Source organism: Pseudorasbora parva, chromosome 2 (assembly GCF_024679245.1).
Source record: "Pseudorasbora parva isolate DD20220531a chromosome 2, ASM2467924v1, whole genome shotgun sequence".
NCBI classification, from domain to species: domain Eukaryota; kingdom Metazoa; phylum Chordata; class Actinopteri; order Cypriniformes; family Gobionidae; genus Pseudorasbora; species Pseudorasbora parva.
Window position 1 is genome coordinate 17837181 of NC_090173.1, and position 21241 is coordinate 17858421.

At 38.0% G+C, this 21241-nt stretch overlaps 2 protein-coding genes across 2 annotated transcripts; one reads left to right on the forward strand and one right to left on the reverse strand.

Annotated features, from left to right (window-relative positions):
• Window positions 1–493: 493 nt before the first annotated feature.
• On the forward strand, window positions 494–10401 carry slc25a17l (solute carrier family 25 member 17-like). Its single transcript, XM_067457898.1, has 9 exons — window positions 494–742; window positions 856–916; window positions 1736–1802; window positions 3821–3969; window positions 5297–5413; window positions 6050–6195; window positions 6272–6367; window positions 8834–8916; window positions 9851–10401. The coding sequence occupies exons 1-9, from the start codon at window positions 671–673 to the stop codon at window positions 9996–9998; spliced, it is 939 nt and encodes a 312-aa protein (XP_067313999.1). The 5' UTR covers window positions 494–670; the 3' UTR covers window positions 9999–10401.
• A 690-nt stretch (window positions 10402–11091) lies between these two features.
• dxo (decapping exoribonuclease) lies at window positions 11092–20666 on the reverse strand. Its single transcript, XM_067457885.1, has 6 exons — window positions 19902–20666; window positions 17991–18217; window positions 17692–17911; window positions 14020–14155; window positions 13392–13486; window positions 11092–13252 (listed from the first exon to the last, which is right to left on the reverse strand). Exons 1-6 carry the CDS (start codon window positions 20321–20323, stop codon window positions 13147–13149), a joined length of 1206 nt encoding a protein of 401 aa, XP_067313986.1. The 5' UTR covers window positions 20324–20666; the 3' UTR covers window positions 11092–13146.
• Between the last annotated feature and the right edge of the window lie 575 nt (window positions 20667–21241).

Genomic DNA, 21241 nt, shown 5'->3' on the forward strand with positions numbered 1-21241 from the left:
AAAAATAATTTCACATTTCTACTACATTAATGACCCAGTTTAAATACAGATTCATCTTCCCACCACTGAAGTACACCTTTAAGTGGTCTATTATTTTTTTCCAGAGCTGTATATTACACACTGCACCTTTAAGTGTACTTCCGAGAAGTAGACTGAAAGTATACTTTTTATTTTTTAGTTTAAAGGAAGTACTAATAGCACACTTCAATAAACTTTTTTTTGTTTTGTTTTTTGTAAGGTTTGTAACTTGTAATTTTTGAATGATAATATAATGATTTCCATATAGTTATTACTTAGTAAGCATAATAAGAGACCAAAACATCGCCTGTGCTTCCAATAATTTCTAAAATAATAATAGGACTAATAATAATATTCAGGTGTGTTTATTGTCCAGACCGATGGATCAAAGGCGGATTGTGATTTCCGAGCCGCCAGTCTTCAGTCGTGTGACTGCAGTGCATCATCCCACCGCTCGGGGCGGTGAAGAGCGGCGGAGGTCGAGATGAATCAGCACACAGAAGCGAGTGTTTTCAATACGGAAGTTGAACGTGATTCTGTTTGTCGGCACCCTGCAATGAATACGAATTAAGCCGGGAGTTATTTGTTATGATGGTCAGTTAATTTATATAAAGTCAAGACACATCAATCAGGTTATTGGACTAAAAGCGAGATGTCAGACAGCAGCAGATCAGTCGGCCTGCTGTCATATGAGACACTAGTGCACGCGGTGGCAGGTGCAATGGTGAGCAAACATAAGCCAAAAAAAAAAAAATGCTTATATTTCATTAGTGTCTTTCCCATTGATGTAATAATATTCTGAGTGTCGGTGTTAAACTGCGTTTTATTGCATTGAAGGGCAGTGTGACAGCAATGACAGTGTTTTTCCCTCTGGACACAGCCAGGATCAGACTTCAGGGTCAGCAATTCTTCTCATGTATTATTTGCTTTGTATCGATATTTTAGATTTAAATGTAGTAAAAGTGGTCATGGATATTATGGAACTTAAAACAGAACATTTAATAAAATAATAATAATGTAATGGACACTGTTTTGGTGAATAAAGACTTTCTAGTTATGCTGTGCTTTTAACTATTTAATCTGCTAGAAATGTGTCTTTTAATTGATCTTAAAAAATAGAAAGCCTTTCATATTTGTTACGTAAATTTCTTATCTTCTTAACAACTTAGCTGAAAAACCCCTTTGTACACAATCTCCCATGCACCTTCTGTTGTCTAAATACATTTTTGGCAAGTAATAATTTTTTTTAGTGTAATTGTAAAAATGCCCACCTTCAGCTCATGGTTAACATGTCTTTCTGCTGTGAAATCACACAGATTTTTAAAAAGTAAACATCAGATTTTGTTTTTATAGTTTTAATAATATTTCAAGATGAACACCAGACTGAATCAACAACACTTTTTCAATATATATATATATATATATATATATATATATATATATATATATATATATATATATATATATATATATATATTATTGTTGAAAACATCATATTCAGATGCGAGTATCAAATCATCCGGCTTTTGATGAGCATTTAACTGTCCATCACTTGGTCATCCTTGTATTGTATTTTATCATGTGTTTTTTTCAGACTATTTAATATGTCAGGCTTTACAGGTACAAAGTATAAAAGTTGCGTGTCTTATTCTCTCAGGATTGATTGATAATAGGCATGTACAATGATTAATTATCTCACATTTGTCATTGGTTTCAGTGGATGAGAACCGGAAGTCCCAGTCCACCCCCATCATTCTGAAGGAGATTGCGATGGAGGAAGGCATGTGAGTTATCATGTGTACATCAACTTAAAAACAGAAACAGCCATTCACTGACATTATAAAGCTTTGACGATCCAGGACATTTTAATATAACTTTGATTGTATTCGTCTGAAAGAAGAAAGTCATACACCTAGGTTGGCTTAGGATGTAATAATCAAGGAACTTCGCCACTGCACCCATGATACGGCAGCACAATGATATTATGCAGCGCCTGAAAATAGTCCCCAGCACGCTCCCTGTGTAAGCAGGTTGTCACATTGGTTATGTTGCCAGAAGTTAGCCTATTTTCAGGCACTGCGTAATATTATTGCGCCGCTGTAAAGTTTCTCACTTATTGAGTATTTAATACGTTTTCTCACTTGTGCGTTAGACAGAGTTATTGGCACACATGGAGATGAGAATGGTATGTATGGACTTATCTAACTCTGGGGGATACGGTGAATCAGCAAAGTCCCCAAAAATCAGCGTGGTCCTAAGTTTATGTTTAAAGCAAGAACAAATATCTGTCAATGGGTATGAAAATGACTAAATTATGAACCCATTGGCAGATTCTTTAAAGGGCTAATTCACAAAATTGATGTCATTAATGACTCACCCTAATGTCGTTCCACACCCGTAAGACCTCCGTTCATCTTCAGAACACAGTTTAAGATATTTTATATTTTGCTCCCAGAGCATATGCAGTCTATGCCCACTTCACTGTCCATGTCCAGAAAACTAATAAAAACATCGTCAAAGTAGTCCATATGTGACATCAGTTAGTTAAAGGAACTGTATGTAAGAAATGTATTTCAATTAATCATAAAATGGCCCTGATATGTCACTAGACATTAAGAAATCATGTTCATTTCAAATACTTCTATCACTGACAACAGTAGTCCGGCCAGGATATTGTCATTTTAAAAGTTGTTGTTGCAGCCCTCAACTGATGTTGATGTTTTGGCCTGAAGCTCCGCCCTCCACCTATCGACCAATCACAAAGTCAGTAGTGATTCATTATCCGGGGGGAGGGGGATAAGTAAAACTTACATTCAAAGGACAGAAACCCCTCGGACTAAATCTAAAATATCTTAAACTGTGTTCTGAAGATGAACGGAGGTCTTATGGGTGTGGAACGACATTAGGGTGAGCCATTAATGACATCAATTTCATTTTTGGGTGAAGTAACACTTTAAATTTACCTTCATAAAACCTGCAGCATATTGTTAAAAAAAATGAGTGCGAGAGAATGGTTGCTGTTTAATTGTTTGTAGTGACAGTATGTGTGTTTTTATTGTGTATATATGTATTGTGTATGTTATTGTTTATGTTGACCTGCCAAAGGACTGTGGGTGAAAATTAGCTTTGAGCTAAATCTGGTACAATACATGAAATGGAAACATTTATGTAAAAAATTGCACATGGTCCTTTTTATAAATAAAGTTAAGTAAGTAAGAAAGAATGAGTGAGTGAACTCATGAACATCTGTAGACACTTCTGCACAATATCTGTTATACATGCATGATTTTTAAAGTCCCAGTGAACTGGAAGTAGCAACTGAGTTTTCTTAAGTGCTGTGACGTATTTCCAAGTGAAACGGAGTAATGAATAGAGGGCAGGGTTTACTTCAGCACTCCTCGCTCTTAGCAGACTAACGGCTGGAGGAGAGCGGTTACGCATTTTAAAACGCAAGCCGTCAAACTGATATCAGCTGAGAAGGAACGCCGTTTCCAGACCGGAAGTCACTTTTTAGATTTTAATTAAAGATTACAGAGAGAAAAATAATAATAATAATCTGTGTATTTACTTGTACGGATTAATTGTTCACCCTAAAACCTGTAATATGTGCTAACAAAGTAAATGGGGTCAATTTTGATTTCATGAGGACTTTAAAAGTGCAGTGCTGAGGAACACTGTTGATATTTAAAAACAACCCATACAAACACCCCTCTCTGTTTATTGCTCTGCCCCCAATGTGCTTGGAATTGGAGTTGGATATGCCAGGCTGCTTATTTCAAGACGTCTTTTGATTGTGTTGCAGATTGTCTCTGTATCGAGGGTGGTTTCCGGTCATTTCTAGCCTGTGCTGCTCTAACTTTGTCTACTTCTACACGTTCAACACACTGAAGAGAGTGATGGTCTCGGACCGGTCCAAGCCTGCCAAAGATTTGCTCATGGGCTTCATATCAGGTACTGAAATGCTGTGCTGAACCTGAATTTCATTTCATCTCAGTTTAACAGTGTCTCACTCTCGGCACCGTGTTTCTTTTAGGAAAATGGGAGAAACTGCAATGCTCAATAGGGTGGAATAGCCCCGCCTTTTAGGTAAAATAGCCAATCGCTTATCGGTAAAGTCATTGTGCCACTGCAGCTGCTGTTAGATGCTCCGGTTCCCATAGAAACCTGAGACTCACGCTTAGGACTGCAGATGTGCATTGGCTCGTCTAGCCTGAAAAAAACCCACACTTTTTTAAATTCTATTTGAGCAAAAGAAACATTTATGGGACAGTTCATGTTAGATTTTTTTGCTGATTTAAAAATATGTTATTTAATTGTGAGTTCAGCAAGCAGTTTTAGAGATTCCAGGATTCCCCCATTCAAATAGATAGGACTCGGTCTTGTATAACCAAAATAGCTGGAAGCATTGCAAATATGGCCGCTGAGTGAACAGACTTTCCCTGAAAGGGACTTTACTGGGGTGTTCTGGTAGAGCTGCATGATTACTCACAATAAAACCGGAATCGCAGTATGGCTTAGTGCGATTATCAGATAGCAATGGCTGGGATTTAATTAAATAAATAAACAAGCTGCGTATTTCAGAGTTAAAGCCTCCTAGTGGTTCAAAATAAAAGTTTGATAGTTTAATGTTGGAAAAAAAATAAAGATGTAAATATTAGTATTATTATTCTCCAGTTGTAATCTGTGTTGTTATCATTAACTAAAACTATTAAAATGATTTTTGTTAAATAAAATAAAGCTGAAATGAAATAAATGTAAATATAGTGAAATAAGTTTAAGCTAAAGCACTAAATGTATAAACTGTAAATAAATAAATAAATAACTATAAAACTGGGAAAAAAACTTAAATTAACATGAAAACCAAAAATATAAAAATAAAAGCTATTTAAAATGTAATAACTATAATCAAACAAATAACACTGGTTGTTATGCAAAATAAAATAATTACATATTTTTTTAAATACTTCTATTTTACAGTGAAATACACAATATTTGTATTATTATATAGCTAGATTGATATATAATAATATTTAAAAACATTATTACATTTTTTTAAAATCACTTTTGTAATTATTTTAATTTTTTATAATATATATCGCAATTAGGTCCCGCCTCCCCCCCTCCCCAATAGTACAGCATTGGTTGGTTCTAGGTTGTTACTTTTCAATGTTATTTTGACACTGAAAATATTACTTCACCTGTAAGTAATTCACACCTAATAGTCATTGAGATGAAAATGTCCACTCTTTTCTTCTTCCTATTGTTTAATTTCATTTAGGCGCTGTCAATGTGCTCCTGACCACGCCCATGTGGGTGGTGAACACACGACTGAAGCTTCAGGGGGCAAAGTTCAGGAACGAAGAGCTCCATCAGACCCACTATAAGGGCATATTTGGTGAGAACCACTCACACACTCATTTATCTTATGAGGTATAAACTCCAATGTTCAGTCAATGTATTTGTTAGTAAAGCACATTTCAAATTCAGCCAAAGTGTTGTACGGCAGAAAGATGGCCATTTTCTGCGCCTTCCTCCTAAATATAGAGCTTGATCTGCTCATCTTTTGTGATAGTCTTGCTGCACTTATTTTTTGGTTACTGTTGTAAGGGCTCAAAACTCAATGAAATTTACAGTATAACGCTGAATGTTACCTAATATGGCAATTTTAGATTAATAATTCAAAGGGAGGGCTGTGAAATAAATCAAATTGTGTGATGCTCTGCTGTCTCACTATAGTAGGGCCCTATGATTTCCTATGATATATAACATTGCAATTTGGTATCATAATTTTTTATGTCCTTAAGTATTTAAGGAAGAAAGTAAAGGAGTACAAGAAGTTTGAAAGTGTTTGCAACAATGAAGTGAACAAATATAATTACAAAAAAAAACCTTAATTGTCAATTTTGTGTCAACCAGTTAGTGTCAAGAATTCAAATATTCATTGGTATAAAGCAATAATATCAGTAAAAAGACAAATAGGTCTGCAATTGTCACCAGTAAATCAAATGATATAGCTGTTCTCCTCTCACAGACGCCTTCTCCCAGATAATAGCCAGCGAGGGAGTGGGAACGCTGTGGAACGGGACGCTACCGTCTCTAGTGCTGGTGTTCAACCCTGCTGTGCAGTTCATGTTCTACGAGGCTATGAAACGAAAAGCAGGACGTGGAGGCAGGAAGGTGAGGGACAAAAGATTGCATCATTCATTTTCATTCAATGTGTGAAATAACTTACATTTTTCATGTTTCTGGGCAGATATCATCACTTGAGATCTTTCTCATTGGTGCCATCGCTAAAGCTATTGCAACATCTGCAACGTATCCTCTGCAAACGGTTCAGGCCATTCTGAGGGTAAAATGAGTATGATTGCATTAAAGTGCTCCTACTATGCTTCTTGGATATTATCTGCCATGCAGTGTATATTGTAGATCTTTGTGAATGTAAAGAGGTCTGAAAAGTTTTAAAGTGCTGTGAAATTAAGTTGTCTTCCAAAAAAAAAAGAAGCGATTCTGAAACTGCTGAACCTATGTAGGTTTGTAATACAGTGCACCTGGAAAGTATTCACAGTGCTTCACTTTTCCCACATTTTATGTTACAGCATTATTCTAAAATGGATTAAAAAAATTATTCTCAATTCTATAAAACAATACCCCATAATGACAATGTGAAAGAAGTTTGTTTGAAATCTTTGCAATACAAAGCACAAAAAAAATCACATGTACATAAGCATTCACAGGCTTTTCCATGATACTCAAAATTGAGCTCAAGTGCATCCCGTTTCCACTGATCATCCTTGAGATGTTTTTGCAACTTGATTGGAGTCCACCTGTGGTAAATTCAGTTGATTGGACATGATTTGGAAATGCACACACATGTCTATATAAGGTCCCACAGTTAACAGTGCATGTCAGAGCACAAACCCAGCCATGAAGTCCAAGGAATTGTCTGTAGACATCAGAGACGGGATTGTATCGAGGCACAGATCTGGGGAAGGGTACAGAAACATTTCTGCAGCATTGAAGGTCCCAGTGAGCCCAGTGGCCTTCATCATCCATAAATGGAAGAAGTGTGGAACCACCACGACTAGCTGGGTGACCTGCCAAACTGAGCTATTGGGGGAGAAGGGCCTTAGTCAGGGAGGTTACCAAGAACCTGGTGGTCACTCTGACAGAGCTCTAGCATTTCTCTGTGGAGGGAAGAGAACCTTTCAGAAGAACAACCATCTCTGCAGCACTCCACCAATCAGGCCTGGATGGTAGAATGTCTAGACGAAAGTCAGTCCTCAGTAAAAGGCACATGACAGCCCATCTGGAGTTTTCCAAAAAGCACCTGAAGGACTCTCAGACCATGAGAAACTAAATTCTTTGGTCTAATGTAGTGTTGTCAAAAGTACCGACCGCGATACCAATTCGATACTGAAATGTTAAAAATATGACGCTTTGAGCGCTGTTGAGCGGAATCGTAAACACCTCTGACTGGCCATTGTGCTCACGCGCTCATCAAATAGGGCTATGATTGGCTACTTTGATCAGCGCTTCACAAACATGTTGTAAAAATACATCAATGACGCTTTTCAAGGAGCGCTTACACAGATACACACAGAGCGTTTGAATGTAGGTGTCTATCAGCCTACCGGTCCGCTGGTCGGCGCCTGCTTGTGCTTTCAAACGCTCCCGCTTTCAAAACACTTTTCAAACACTTCCGTGTTGTTTCAAACCGCTGCCGTGAGTTGATCATTGTAGCCAATCACAGGCACATCAGATGAGCTCGTGAGCACAATGACCACTCAGAGGTGTTTACGATTACAGCTCAACAGCGCTCGAAGCCTCACATTTTTAACATTTCAGTACCGATTTGGTATTGCGGTCGGTACATTTGACAACACTAGTCTAATGAAACAAAGATTGAACTCTTTGGCCTGAATGGCAAGCGTCATGTCTGGAGGAAACCAGGCACCGCTCATCACCTGGCCAATAACATCCCTACAGTGAAGCATGGTGGTGTCAGCATCATGCTGTGGGGATGTTTTTCAGTGGCAAGAACTGGGAGACTAGTCAGGATTGAGGGAAAGATGAATGCAGCAATGTACAGAGATGTCCTTGATCAAAACCTGCTCTAGAGCGTACAGGACCGCAGACTAGGGCGAAGGTTCATCTTCCAACTAGACAACAACCCTTAGCACACAGCCAAGATAACAAAGGAGTGGCTACTGGACAACTCTGAATGTCCTTGAGTGGCCCAGCCAGAGTCAAGACTTGAACCCGATTGAACGTCCCTGGAGAGCCTGAAAATGGCTGCTTGGAGCTTGAGAGGTCCTGCAAAGAACATTGGGAGAAAATGCCCAAAAATAGGTGTGCCAAGCTTGTAGTATTATACTCAAAAAGTCTTGAGGCTGTAACTGGTGCCAAAGGTACTAAAGAATAATGTTTTTTTTGTTGTTGTTGATGATTTTTTTTTTTAATATAAATTTGCAAAGATTTCAAACAAACTTCTTTCACATTGTCATTTGATGAATTGAAGAAAAATAAAATAAATTGAATCCATTTTGGAATAAGGCTGTATGTGGAAATGTCAAAAATTAAGCATTTTGAACACTTTCAGGATGCATCCGGATAGTCTAAGTGATTTTTTACCTTAAATGCATGCAAACCTATTGTAAGAGACTGCCAAAACAACATTAGGAACTTTTGAAATGGCATTATAGGGGCACTTTAAACCATTACATTGTATAATACACTTGACAGATGCTGGTAGACACAGTATTACTCATTTTAAAGCTGTCTTTGTGTGAAATAATCTCCGTTGCTTCCTCTGCAGTTTGGCCAGTATAAATCCGATGGTAAAGGGGGTCTAGTGGGCAGCCTGAGGAACGTGGTTTCTTTGCTAATGGACCGAATCAAGTAAGTCAACTGTAGTTTCAGTAATACTGCTTATTGACCAGGGTAATTATAGTCAACTAAATCTAAAGCATTTCTATGAAATAAATAAAAGAAACATTAACAAAAAATAACTACTGCTGTAAATCGATTAAAAGTAATATCTAATTATTCGCAAATTGTTGTGATTAATTGCACCAAATATTCAGGTTTTTAATATTCATATTGTAATCATTTCACATTTGACCTCCAAATCAATGTAGAAACATACACAAGACAGTATATTTTAAATATGTGTGTAATGTCATCTTTTTATAAATGAAGGCCAGCATCACTTGATACCGCTGTCTCTATAACCCTTTCACACACATATTCTAGTAAATACCGATTATGTGTCCCGGCATCAATAGATTTTGGTTCAGTCATTTTCCCGAATCTGTGCATGCATTTACACACATCCTATAAAGACACGTGACACTAGGGTGTGGCATGTAATGTCTCTGCTGCGTCTTTAGTTTACTTATGATCACTCGAGAAGCCACGCTTGTGCATTTTTAACATTTATTTTTCTGATTTGATCATGAACTAGCGCATCATGTACCGTTTCTCTAAGCTAGCGGACGATCTCAGCTTCAGCGTCATTACTACAGCAGAGCCCTTTATGCATTTATCCTGCCGTTGGTTCTCATGGGGGAACGGTCCCGGCAATGTTACTAGGTCTCCATCCTGGTATCAATCCCACAATCAATTAATTTTTGACAGCACTGATTTTAATATAATGATGTATAAAAAAATTCCCACAAAAATTAAAGGATTCTAACACCTTCAATTTACTGGCTACCAGCCATAACATCAACATAATTACTTGGAACTGTAATCACTGTCCACCCCTACATTTAAACAATTCAGCCAGTGCTGTTTGACAGCTAGAGTCTCACCTGTGTCCTCTGTGTGACAGGAGACACGGGCTGCTGGGTTTATATAAAGGCCTGGAGGCCAAGCTGCTGCAGACGGTGCTGACGGCGGCCCTCATGTTTGTGGTGTACGAGAAGATCACTGCTGCCACCTTCAAACTCATGGGACTCCAGAAGAAACTCAAGCACTGATATACTGTAGCTTTGATTCACGACTACCTCTAACTCACACACACACACACCCTTAGGAGGAGCTCCACATATCCCATCAGTCACTGCTCCACTAACATGGGCTCATATGGGTAAGGTTTAGTCCTTCCTTTACACAGCTCAGGTTAAAGCAAGAAAAGTGCATTTATGCACCTTTAGTTTTTAGCATATTATTAATATTGTTATTTTTTTAAAGTTTACTTGATCAAGTTTCTTTTAACAGAATCTTAGAGAAAATGGTTTCCGTTTTGTGCCATTGAAAGTCTTTTATGACATCTTAACCCAAACCCAAGATTTGGATTCTGAGTGGTTTCTAAATTGAAGGGTGATGATTCAGACCAAAACTAAAATCCTGCTCCTCGGTTGTTTATGGAAGCTTTTAAAAGATTATCTCACAATCGTTTACTTCTCGCAATTCTGACTTTTTTTTCCCCTCAGAATTGCGAGTTAAAGTCATAATTAAAGCCATAATTGAGAGTTAAAGTCAAAGTTAGAATTGCGAGTTAAGCCAGATTATGCCAGAATTGCGAGATATAAATGGAAACACGATTCAGTAGATTTCACATTTCCGCGGCTCTCGTAAGCAGCAGTCATAGTTGTGTAAATGTCTATAAGCGGTGCATGGGAGGTGACAGAGAAATATACATTTTTATTCGCTTTTACTTATAACTCTCCAAAAGAGGGAAAAACTTCTAGATGTTGATAATCACAGTCTGTAAAAAGGGTATATTAAGTTGTTTTTTTGAAATAAAATGTAAAAATCAGATGAAAAACTTAAAAAGGCAGCTAATGGAAATACTGTCAAATGCTAAATGCTTAAAATATTAAAATGTAGAAATAAAGCTTAATAGAAATTAAAAAAAGACAAATGCACACAACAAAATTATTAAAACTAATATAATACAAAAGGAACGTTGTTTCAAACCTGTATGATTTTTCACTTTTATGTAGATTGAAAGATGTTTCTCAGAATGTCCCAGCTTTGATAGAAACAGCCGGCAGTAACTATATTCTCCTCCACTGCAGTATTTAACTATGGATGGACTTGGCTGGTTTAAATGTGTAGGCATGAATGAAAGTTGAGCTATGACAGACGGCAACATTTTAGTAAAAAAAAAACGACTTTGGATTTACTAAAAACGTGCTGAAGCCCTAGTTTGTCAGTGGGTAACTGGAGCGTGAATGACAGTTTGAATTCTAGACATCTGCTATGTCAATAGAGATCAATTAATAATACATATGGCACAAATGATATTGTGCTTTAATAGATGCAGTAGAGCCTTTTAAATAATGTGCTGCTATGTCACATGACGAATCAGGCAATGGTTTTTAAAATCAAAATATTTTTTAATCAATGATATGGAAGGATAAAGATTTGCATCCTCTTTGATCCACAAAAGCAGTGTTACGGATTCTGAAATATTCGCAAAGCCTGTTTTTGTTGACTTTTGCACAAAGAACTATTTTAGCACCACTTGATGTCCAATGTAAAAGGAGGGGAAAAAAACAGTTGAGAATCTCTAATCTGAAGGATGTTTTTCTCTTGTTATTGGGTTAGCTGATTTCATGGCATTAGTTGACACTTTAAATTCAGCTCTGTCTATTAAACCTTTGACAAGTATGATCACGGCAAACATTCACATTGTGCAAACTGCAGAGGCGGCGCTGCTGAGCCAGAGACAGCTGTGGTATAAAGCCGCTTCAGTCTTTCAACCACACAGAATCATTATTTCTGTTTTGAAATAATTCAATTGATCACAGAAGCACTGGGATAAAAGTTTAGTTCGGATATAAACACTCATGTCAACAGTGGCCACCAAAATGGAGTAAATAGCTTCAAACAAAGATTTATCATTACATCGTTAAATCAGTAGGTGGCGACAAGTAACTTAAAGGGATACTTCACCGCTTTTTCATATTAACTGTTATTCAACTATGGTTATATCAAGTATGGTGACATAAAATAAAACATGGCGCTTTTCTAAGCGGATTAAAAAGTAGAACTATAATGTATGGCGGAATAGCACTTCTGTTCAACCAGTCATGAAACAAGTGTTGATAAGTGAGTCTCAGTGTAGCGTTCATGAAAGGCATGTAAAAATACAAAGCTCAGCGTTAACCTAAACTTGAGGTCAAGGTGAATTTAGTCACACCATACTTTCCTTAATTATGCATCTTTGAGAGAAAAGCTTCCCGTTTACAGAAGTCTTACCTGCTGTGTGTCAATGAAACCTGTTTCTCTTTGACCATATACAAAATGTTATTAAAAACTAAAAGTTTACATAATGAACTTGCAACTAAGATTTTATACTTAAGTTTCTTTATTTTAAAATGTATAGCACATACTTTGTACTTTCATTTTTATAACCTGTTATTTAATTGTTCTTGTACTTTTAAGCATGTTTAAATGAGTTGCTGACTAGAATGCTAATAAAAGCTTTGGAAGAAGACCTCAGTAATGATTTCTCTGAGATAACATTTAGAAATAAAACCACAAATGTACAGAGACCTGCACCGTATATCCACACATTTAGAATTTGTCCTCGTCACTTAAAATGTGTTATTATACTGAGGACACAATTGAACTAAAATGAGGGAACAAATTAATAAAACAGTCACAAATTATGTCTTTGGAAGGATTTCTTAATTTGCAGCCACAATCTCATTTTTCTTCTGCATGGTATGTGCAAAATCTCTACAGAACAATATGAAGTTGGACATTTCTAGAGTCATAGGTTTGCATTCATTGTTTGAAAAATCATTGTTAAAATGTCACAAAATTGAATGAATTTACATAATCGTTTTACAAGAAATGTACAATGTGTTTCCTGATTGAGGCCCACAGTGCCATTTTATAGAACTTAAAAAAAAATAATTAAGAAGACATTTTGAAGTATTCAAACAACAAAGGCTAAAATAACATCGCAATATAAAAAAAATAAAAAACAACAGTGTGCATGGACGTCAATCCAATGTTTGATTAAAAAAAAAAGACCTTTCCAAGTTCCCAAACTAGATCTAGAAAACAAGCAATACCAATTGTGCACAGCACCAATAAAGTATGTTCATGATTGATGAAAACGGTCCCGACTGATGTACTGCATACATCGTAAGCTCAGTATGTCAGTGGTTAGATTTCCTTCACGTACCACTCTGGTAAGAATGTAAAAGGAGAGTCTCTGTGGACGGTGTAGGACACATCTCTGTGTGGAATCCATTCGAACAGGTACACCAGTCTGAAAAACATCACATTACGGCACAGTCAAGTCATTCAAGTCAAACCCATTTTTCTTGTGTAATCTGACATATCTCTAAGGAAACCAATACTCAATCCAGAAAGAAAACTGTAGGACGGGGCTTGATTTTCAGGAATACCTTGGGTCGTCCTCTCTGACCACTGATTTGACGTAGGACAAGAAATCGTTGCAGAAATTCATACAGACTGTTGGCTTCCAGCAGTTGTGCTCGTTCTACAGAGTAAAGAGAAATTAAAACATCATGACATCCTTCTATAAGTCAATTTCTACAATAATATATTTCAGTTTCATTCAACGTGACATGAAAATGGTTCCCCCAAACTTGCTCACTTCTCAATTTTGAATGGGGCATGTCTTTTGTTTTGTTATGAATATACATGCAGTGAAGATAAATGTACTCTGCCTGAACCACATTTGTGGCTATTAATATTTTTTTAAATGAAAACGAAAAAAGGCTGAGTGACGATATCAAGTGCTGTACCTTAACGTACTTGGTATTGAGAAATGCCCCTGAAGTGGGTTTCAAATAAGTGAGATATACAAAATGTGCAGGGCTGGGGGTCCTCCAGGATAGGTTTGAAAACCACTACGTGTCACTATAAATTGTCAACTCCTAATTTTCCATTTTTGTGGCTTCACATTGCCATCCTTCAGAAGGTTATTAACGTAGTAGTAATTTAGTTATCTAATTTCAGACTAAACCAAGCGGGACTGAAGCTTTTAATAAGTGGTTATTGAAAGCAAACCTTGATCATTTGTGATATTTTCGAGGTTTGGAAGGTCTCAACAGACACCACTATCCCATCATGGTCTCGAAACCCAGCGACTATCTGTGGCACTCCAGGAAGAAACGACTGTGCCCACCATTTCAGCAGCTTGTACCTAGAAGAACATACAAACTGGTGTCTTCACTCCAACTTTTCATCAATGTCCCCTAAATTTATTAAACCCTTAAAAAAACACTGGTGGCATTTGACCACTGCAAACCATAATGTTAATATTCATTGAAATGTGAAGAAATTAGTTTGATTAAAATCTGTGAACTATACCTTTAATGTCTTCGACCAATATGAATGTGCAATGCAAACATTTGGGGCGAAAGACATTTTAATTTGAATGAATGGCTGTTAATGCATCTGTTCAACGTATAGGCGTTCTGATCGCATTTACATTGCACTGCGAACAAAACTGGCCAAACCCATAAGACTTGTGCTTTTGATCGCATGTCCAGAGCCTCGGCTGTTACATGACACTATGACTTGGTATGGCTGATGAAAAAACTATCCTGCGAACAGACTAACCAGAGCATGTCTGGTTTTTAAGCGCCACCTACTGTTAAGTAGTAAATCACTATATTAGCATCCACACCAGCAGACAAGAATGTTGGGTTTAATTTTAAAGAGTTAGTTCACCCAAAAATGAAATTGATGTCATTAATGGCTCACCCTAATGTCGTTCCACACCCGTAAGAGCTCCGTTCATCTTCAGAACACAGTTTAAGATATTTTAGATTTAGTCTGAGAGCGTATGCAAGTGTATGCACACTATACTGTCCATGTCCAGAAAGGGAATAAAAACATAATCAAAGTAGTCCAGATGTGACATCAGTTAGTTAGTTAGAATCTCTTGAAGCATCGAAAATACATTTTGGTCCAAAAATAACCAAAACTACGACTTTATTCAGCATCAGTCTTCTCTACCCACGGAGGTCTTACGGGTGTGGAATGACATTAGGGTGAGTCATTAATGACATCAATTTCATTTTGGGGTGAACTAACTCTTTAAGTGAGCACTCCAGTTTTGTCATCTGCCGCTTTAAACGATAATGGTAAATTCTGATTGGCTGTCAATGCAGAAACAGCAATCTCTCAGATTTCATTCTCACCTTCATCTCATCCAAGATGTTCCATGTCTTTCTTTCTTCAGTCGAAAAGAAATTTAAGTTATTTGAGGTAAACATTCCAAGATTTTTCTCCACATCATGGACTTCAATGGCAACCAACGGCTGAAGGTCCAAATCAATGCAGTTTCAGAGGAAGGGCTTCAGAGGCTGCATGATCCCAGACGAGGAATAGGGTCTTATCTAGCCAAACCATCAATCATGAATTTTTTTTATTAAATGATATACTTTTTAACCACAAATGCGCGACCGTGTTCTGCATCTTCACGGCGCAGGACGCGATCCAGTGTTAAAATGGGCGTGCAAAGACTAAATCAAACATCCTTTACCACAATAGGTAAAACTAGGATGTCGGTGTTGGAGGAGAACATGAGATACTTTCACATACTTTTCTGACGTGATGACGTCAGATATATATATATATATATATATATATATATATATATATATATACAGTCCCTGACAAAAGTCTTATCGCTTGTGTACAAATTGACCTAAAGTGAAAAACTAAACTTTCAAAAAGTATTCTAATATTCACAGCTTGGTAAAGCCCATTGAGTCAATTTTTGCAAAGACAAGTGTTGTCACCTTGTCATATTAGCTTCACCTGTGACTAATAATGGATCAATTAGGTCTCAAGTGTGTATAAAAAGAACCCCAGTACACTAGACCTTCACATCAACTGCAACTAGACCTCTGCAAACATGCCTAAGATTCACCCAGAGACTAAAGTTTTGATTATCAAGAGGCTGAAGACCAGATCCACTGCTGATGTGGCAGACACCTTCAATGTGTCTCAGCGACAAGTACAGAGGATAAAAAAAAGATTTGAAGAGACTGGAGACGTTTTTGACAAGCCCAGGTCAGGCAGACCCCGCAAGACAACTGCTCGAGAGGACCGTTTGTTGGCTCGAAAATCCAAGGCCAGCCCATTTTCCACTGCAGCAGAGCTCCACGAGACCTGGTCACCTGAAGTCCCTGTGTCAACCAGAACAGTTTGTCGGATTCTGTCTCGAAATGGCCTCCATGGTCGAATCAGTGCCCAGAAGCCAGCACTAAACAAAAGACAATTGAAAAACGTGTGGCATTCGCCAAGGCCCACAGCCTGCTAAAAGGATGGACGCAGGAAAAGTGGCAGAAGGTGGATTTTTCAGATGAATCTTCTGTTGAATTACACCACAGTCGCCACAAATATTGCAGGAGACCTACTGGAGCCTGAATGGATCCGAGATTCACCCAGAAAACAGTGAAGTTTGGTGGCGGAAAAATCATGGTCTGGGGTTACATCCAGTATGGGGGTGTGCGAGAGATCTGCAGGGTGGAAGGCAACATCAATAGTCCAAAATACCAAGAAATCTTAGCTACCTCTTATATTCCCAACCATAAAAGAGGCCAAATTCTGCAGCAGGACGGTGCTCCATCGCATACTTCCATCTCCACATCAAAGTTCCTCAAGGCGAAGAAGATCAAGATGCTCCAGGATTGGCCAGCCCAGTCACCAGACATGAACATCATTGAGCATATGTGGGGTAGGATGAAAGAGGACGCATGCAAGACGAAACCAAAGAATATTGATGAACTCTGGGAGGCATGCAAGACTGCTTTCTTAGCTATTCCTGATGACTTCATCAAAAAATTGTATGAATCCTTGCCAAACCGCATGGATGCAGTCCTTCAAGCTCATGGATGTCATACAAGATATTAAATTTGGATCTCACAGCACCACAACTTAATTTGCTGACATATTTTTGTATTTGCAGTAAATTTGTTTAATTTCTGTATAGGCGACAAAACTTTTGTCTTGCCAAAATTTGACCTTTCTGTCTTGATTAAATGATAAATATGTTTTCTATGAAAATTATTTCTTTCAGTGCATTAAACATCATTTGGGAGGGTTTTAGCTTTTCATATGAGCTATTTCTAACACCAATTAATTAATTAAAAGTCAGGTTAATATCAGGTATTTCTAGAAAATAGATAAGCGACAATATGTCTCCTAATTTTTTTTCAGAGCTGTATATATATATATATATATATTAGTTATTTTGTTTGTTGTTTCTTTACGATAATGACAGATGGTTTGGCTAGAAAAGCCTTGTTCCTCATCTGGGATCATGCAGAGCCTTTGAAGCCCTTCCTCTGAAACTGCATTTATTTGGACCTTGAAGTCCATAAACTGGAATTTTTTCCTCAAAAAACGTAATTTCTTTTTCGACTGAAGAAATAAAGACATGAACACCTTGATGAGATGGCAGTGAGTAAAATAACAGGAAATTTTCATTTTGTAGTGAACTAATCCTTTAAAAGATCTTCATTTGTGTTCTGAAGATGAGCCAGTGTTGTAGGTTTGGAACAACATGAGGGTGAGGAACGAATGAATGAAATGTATTAAAATGAATGAAAACTAATTTCTCTGCCCATTTATAAATGCTGCCTTGTTAAACTGAATCAACACTGTAACTATGTTAATCCCTGTTTCGGAAGAAAGCAAATGATCTCCATGTCTGAAAAGTCACACCTGTGGAAGTTACTTTGCTGTTTCGGGGTGCAGATCTCCGCAGAGGTCTTGAGCTCCACATAACACCCCGGAGCCGGAGGAGCATCGGGGCCTTTGACGCGGCAGTCCACCTCCCCAGAGAAGAGCAGCTTATGGTCGGCCAGACGGGTCTGAACCACCGTACAAAAGGCCTCGTTGGTGTTCACCACGCCCCCCGGGTCTGGAGTGCCATCCACATCATCTTAAAAGACAGCACAGAGGGCGATCAGTGCCGAGATCCATCACTATCAGCAGTCTGATAATACTCAACGGTGCCAAACCTGCACAGGTGTACTGCTCAAACTTGTAGCCCCAGTACATCATCTCCTCCTGCCGCTCTGACCGGGTCTCTCGACTGGCTCTGGCAGCCTCGGTTTCCACCTCACTGATGTAGATGGTGCCTCTGAACTTGGAGGCGGCCAGCATCCATCCCTCCTGACCCTCATACGGGGTGGTCAGCACTTTGGTAAGATGTCCTCTCCATGTCACGAAGTCCACACCTAGAGCACTGCAAACACACTTGACTCAACGACAGGAACAAGACTAATCTACAACAGTCAACTAACACTGTTTGGTATCATTGAGATACTATTTTTTTTATATTTCCTGGTTTCATTTTTTTGTTGTTAAATATAATAACCCTGCTGTGAAGCACACACAATCAGATTATCGCTAGTTAATACCACTAACAAGGCTCAAAATAGCCTCACACTAACACGGTAGCATAATGAGGGTCCCTACATGCAAACCGAAGCATTGAGAACTTTGTAAGGGTACAAACTGTTTAATAAGAAGATACTTTATAAAGACAGTACATTACGTGTACAGACAGCAGCCATCTTGGTCTCGATGAGTCCTAATGCTAAGTGATGAACTGTGACTTGGAATTTCATATGGAACACCTTCCCTTTTAGTTAGTCAACCATATATTTGAATAAACAGACATAATTCATGCATTTCCATGTAATTAGATTTCACAAACTTAATTCCTATAGATCAGCTCACTTAGCATAGCGTTCACTCGTCGAGACTGTTTTCCAAGATGGCTGCTGTCTATATATGTGTAATGTACTGTCTTTATAAAGTATCTTCTTATTAAACTGTTTGTGTTGTGAACCATTGAGGTTCATTATCGTGTTACGCAGCACGTTTGAGCTTCAGCAAGAACCAATGAGGTTCATTCTCGTGTTACGCAGCACGTTTGAGCTTCAGCAAGAGCCAATGAGGTTCATTCTCGTGTTACGCAGCACGTTTGAGCTTCAGCAAGAGCCAATGAGGTTCATTCTCGTGTTACGCAGCACGTTTGAGCTTCAGCAAGAGCCAATGAGGTTCATTCTTGTGTTACGCAGCACGTTTGAGCTTCAGCAAGAGCCAATGAGGTTCATTCTTGTGTTACGCAGCACGTTTGAGCTTCAGCAAGAACCAATGAGGTTCATTCTCGTGTTACGCAGCACGATTGAGCTTCAGCAAGAGCCAATGAGGTTCATTCTCGTGTTACGCAGCACGTTTGAGCTTCAGCAAGAGCCAATGAGGTTCATTCTTGTGTTACGCAGCACGTTTGAGCTTCAGCAAGAGCCAATGAGGTTAATTCTTGTGTTACGCAGCACGTTTGAGCTTCAGCAAGAGCCAATGAGGTTAATTCTTGTGTTACGCAGCACGTTTGAGCTTCAGCAAGAGCCAATGAGGTTCATTCTCGTGTTACGCAGCACGTTTGAGCTTCAGCAAGAACCAATGAGGTTCATTCTTGTGTTACGCAGCACGTTTGAACTTGTTTGTTTGCGCTGATCCTTGCTTTGTAACAATGTAGCCTAAATTCAATCTGTTCGTCATATAATAAAGTTATTGTATCTCTTGAAAAAAATTGATAAAATACCACTTGACTCATGGATTTAGTTTTACAATCTCTTTATGAACTTTTTGAAGCGTGTCAAAGTAGTAGATGCCTAGACTGTCAATGGAGAGAACAGAAATCTCTGATTTAATTAAAAATATATTAATTTGTGTTTTGTAGATGAACTAAAGTTTTAAAGGTTTGGAACATGAGGGTGAGCAATTGGTGACAGAATTTTTGAGTCAACTAACCCTTTAATAATTAATGACATTAGGAAAGATGGAAAAAGCATGTCGACTGCCAAACCTCGGAGCTCACAGACAAGTAAAAGAGTGCAGAATATGTATGTAAGTTATCTTACCAGCTGGAGGATGAGGTTTGGGCTCTGGTTTTAATCTTGTCTCTGTTAGCCAGAATCCACTTCAACACGTGATCAAGCTTCTCTTTCACGCCATCATCTCTTTTTACGAAGCGGTTGGTGTATCCGTCCCTTAAATTGAAATCGGGACCTTTTCTGGGCTCAACATAATATCGCAGCTGCCTTTGATCATTGAAGAAGTTCCTATGAGAGTCCAGCGAGAAGAAGCCCACCTCCACCGGCTGCTTGTATAGAGGGAAGTTTCTCTCATACATCTGTCTGCGAGTGCTCAGGGTCTCAGCGGGTCTGTGCTGGCCTTCATCGGACGTCCTGTGTCGTTTATCGCTGTTATAATCACAGCTGGGGTCTCTAGATCGTTTATAAACAGAGTCATGCGGATGCCCTCCGCGGTAGCTTTGAGCCATGGCGTGTTTTTATTGGTGAGTTTAAACCCCCTGTTAACCTCAGTATTATTAGCAAATGCTTATTTACCTTATGAATGAATGTCGTAGACAGTGAAGTTCAGTGCAGTTCATTTGTTAATGGCCATACAGAGTTCATAACTGAAAAAAGGGCTATGTGATAGCAGCAGCGTCACACTCATTAGCTAACATGTCTTCCTCTAGAAATTAATAATCATCCAGCTATAAAGTGTTGTATTTACGCCCCAGTAAATTAGCTGAAATAGGACATTTAGGATTAAATAAATCTTACTCCGATAGCATATACTGTAAGCGTATGAAGCGTGTAAACAAACAACTGCTATGAAAAAATGATTTTCAAAATAAAATCCCCTAAACTCACATTTCAAAATAAAAGTCCCAAAGTAACATATTATAGGGTCATGAAAATGCATGCGCAGTTGCAACGCTGATGTAATGCATTTTTAGTCTGCGGTTTTGTTGCAAACGCTTGTCTACAGCCTCTGGTCTATGGCAACTGTACAGACCCAAAATAATAACATTTCTTGATTATATTTTGTTATTATTATTCTTTTTTTACTAGCCTACCCTATGAAGCTTTTCTCCAGCTTTTTCAAAACAAACGTTATTTTAGCCACATATGGTAAAAATATATAACTAGCCTATATATATATATATATATATATATATATATATATATATATATATATATATATATATATATATATATGTGGTTTTTATACCAAAATGGTATTAAATATAATTGGATCGCGCGTCAAAATGTATTTCGATGCTTAACTGATGTCACATATGGACTACGTACTTTGATGATGTTTTTATTACCTTTCTGGACATGGGCAGTATAGTGTGCATACACTTAGATACGCTGTCGGAGTGTCTGACTAAATATAAAATATATTA

Coding starts and splice junctions, on each gene's coding strand:
- slc25a17l (XM_067457898.1), top strand. CDS start 671: ATGTCAGACAGCAGCAGATCAGTCGGCCTGCTGTCATATGAGACACTA. Junction 917..1,735: donor AGCCAGGATCAGACTTCAGG/GTCAGCAATTCT, acceptor CATTGGTTTCAG/TGGATGAGAACCGGAAGTCC. Junction 6,368..8,833: donor CGGTTCAGGCCATTCTGAGG/GTAAAATGAGTA, acceptor CTTCCTCTGCAG/TTTGGCCAGTATAAATCCGA.
- dxo (XM_067457885.1), bottom strand. CDS start 20,323: ATGGCTCAAAGCTACCGCGGAGGGCATCCGCATGACTCTGTTTATAAA. Junction 18,218..19,901: donor CAAACCTCATCCTCCAGCTG/GTAAGATAACTT, acceptor GTGTGTTTGCAG/TGCTCTAGGTGTGGACTTCG. Junction 13,487..14,019: donor AAATATCACAAATGATCAAG/GTTTGCTTTCAA, acceptor TTTACTCTGTAG/AACGAGCACAACTGCTGGAA.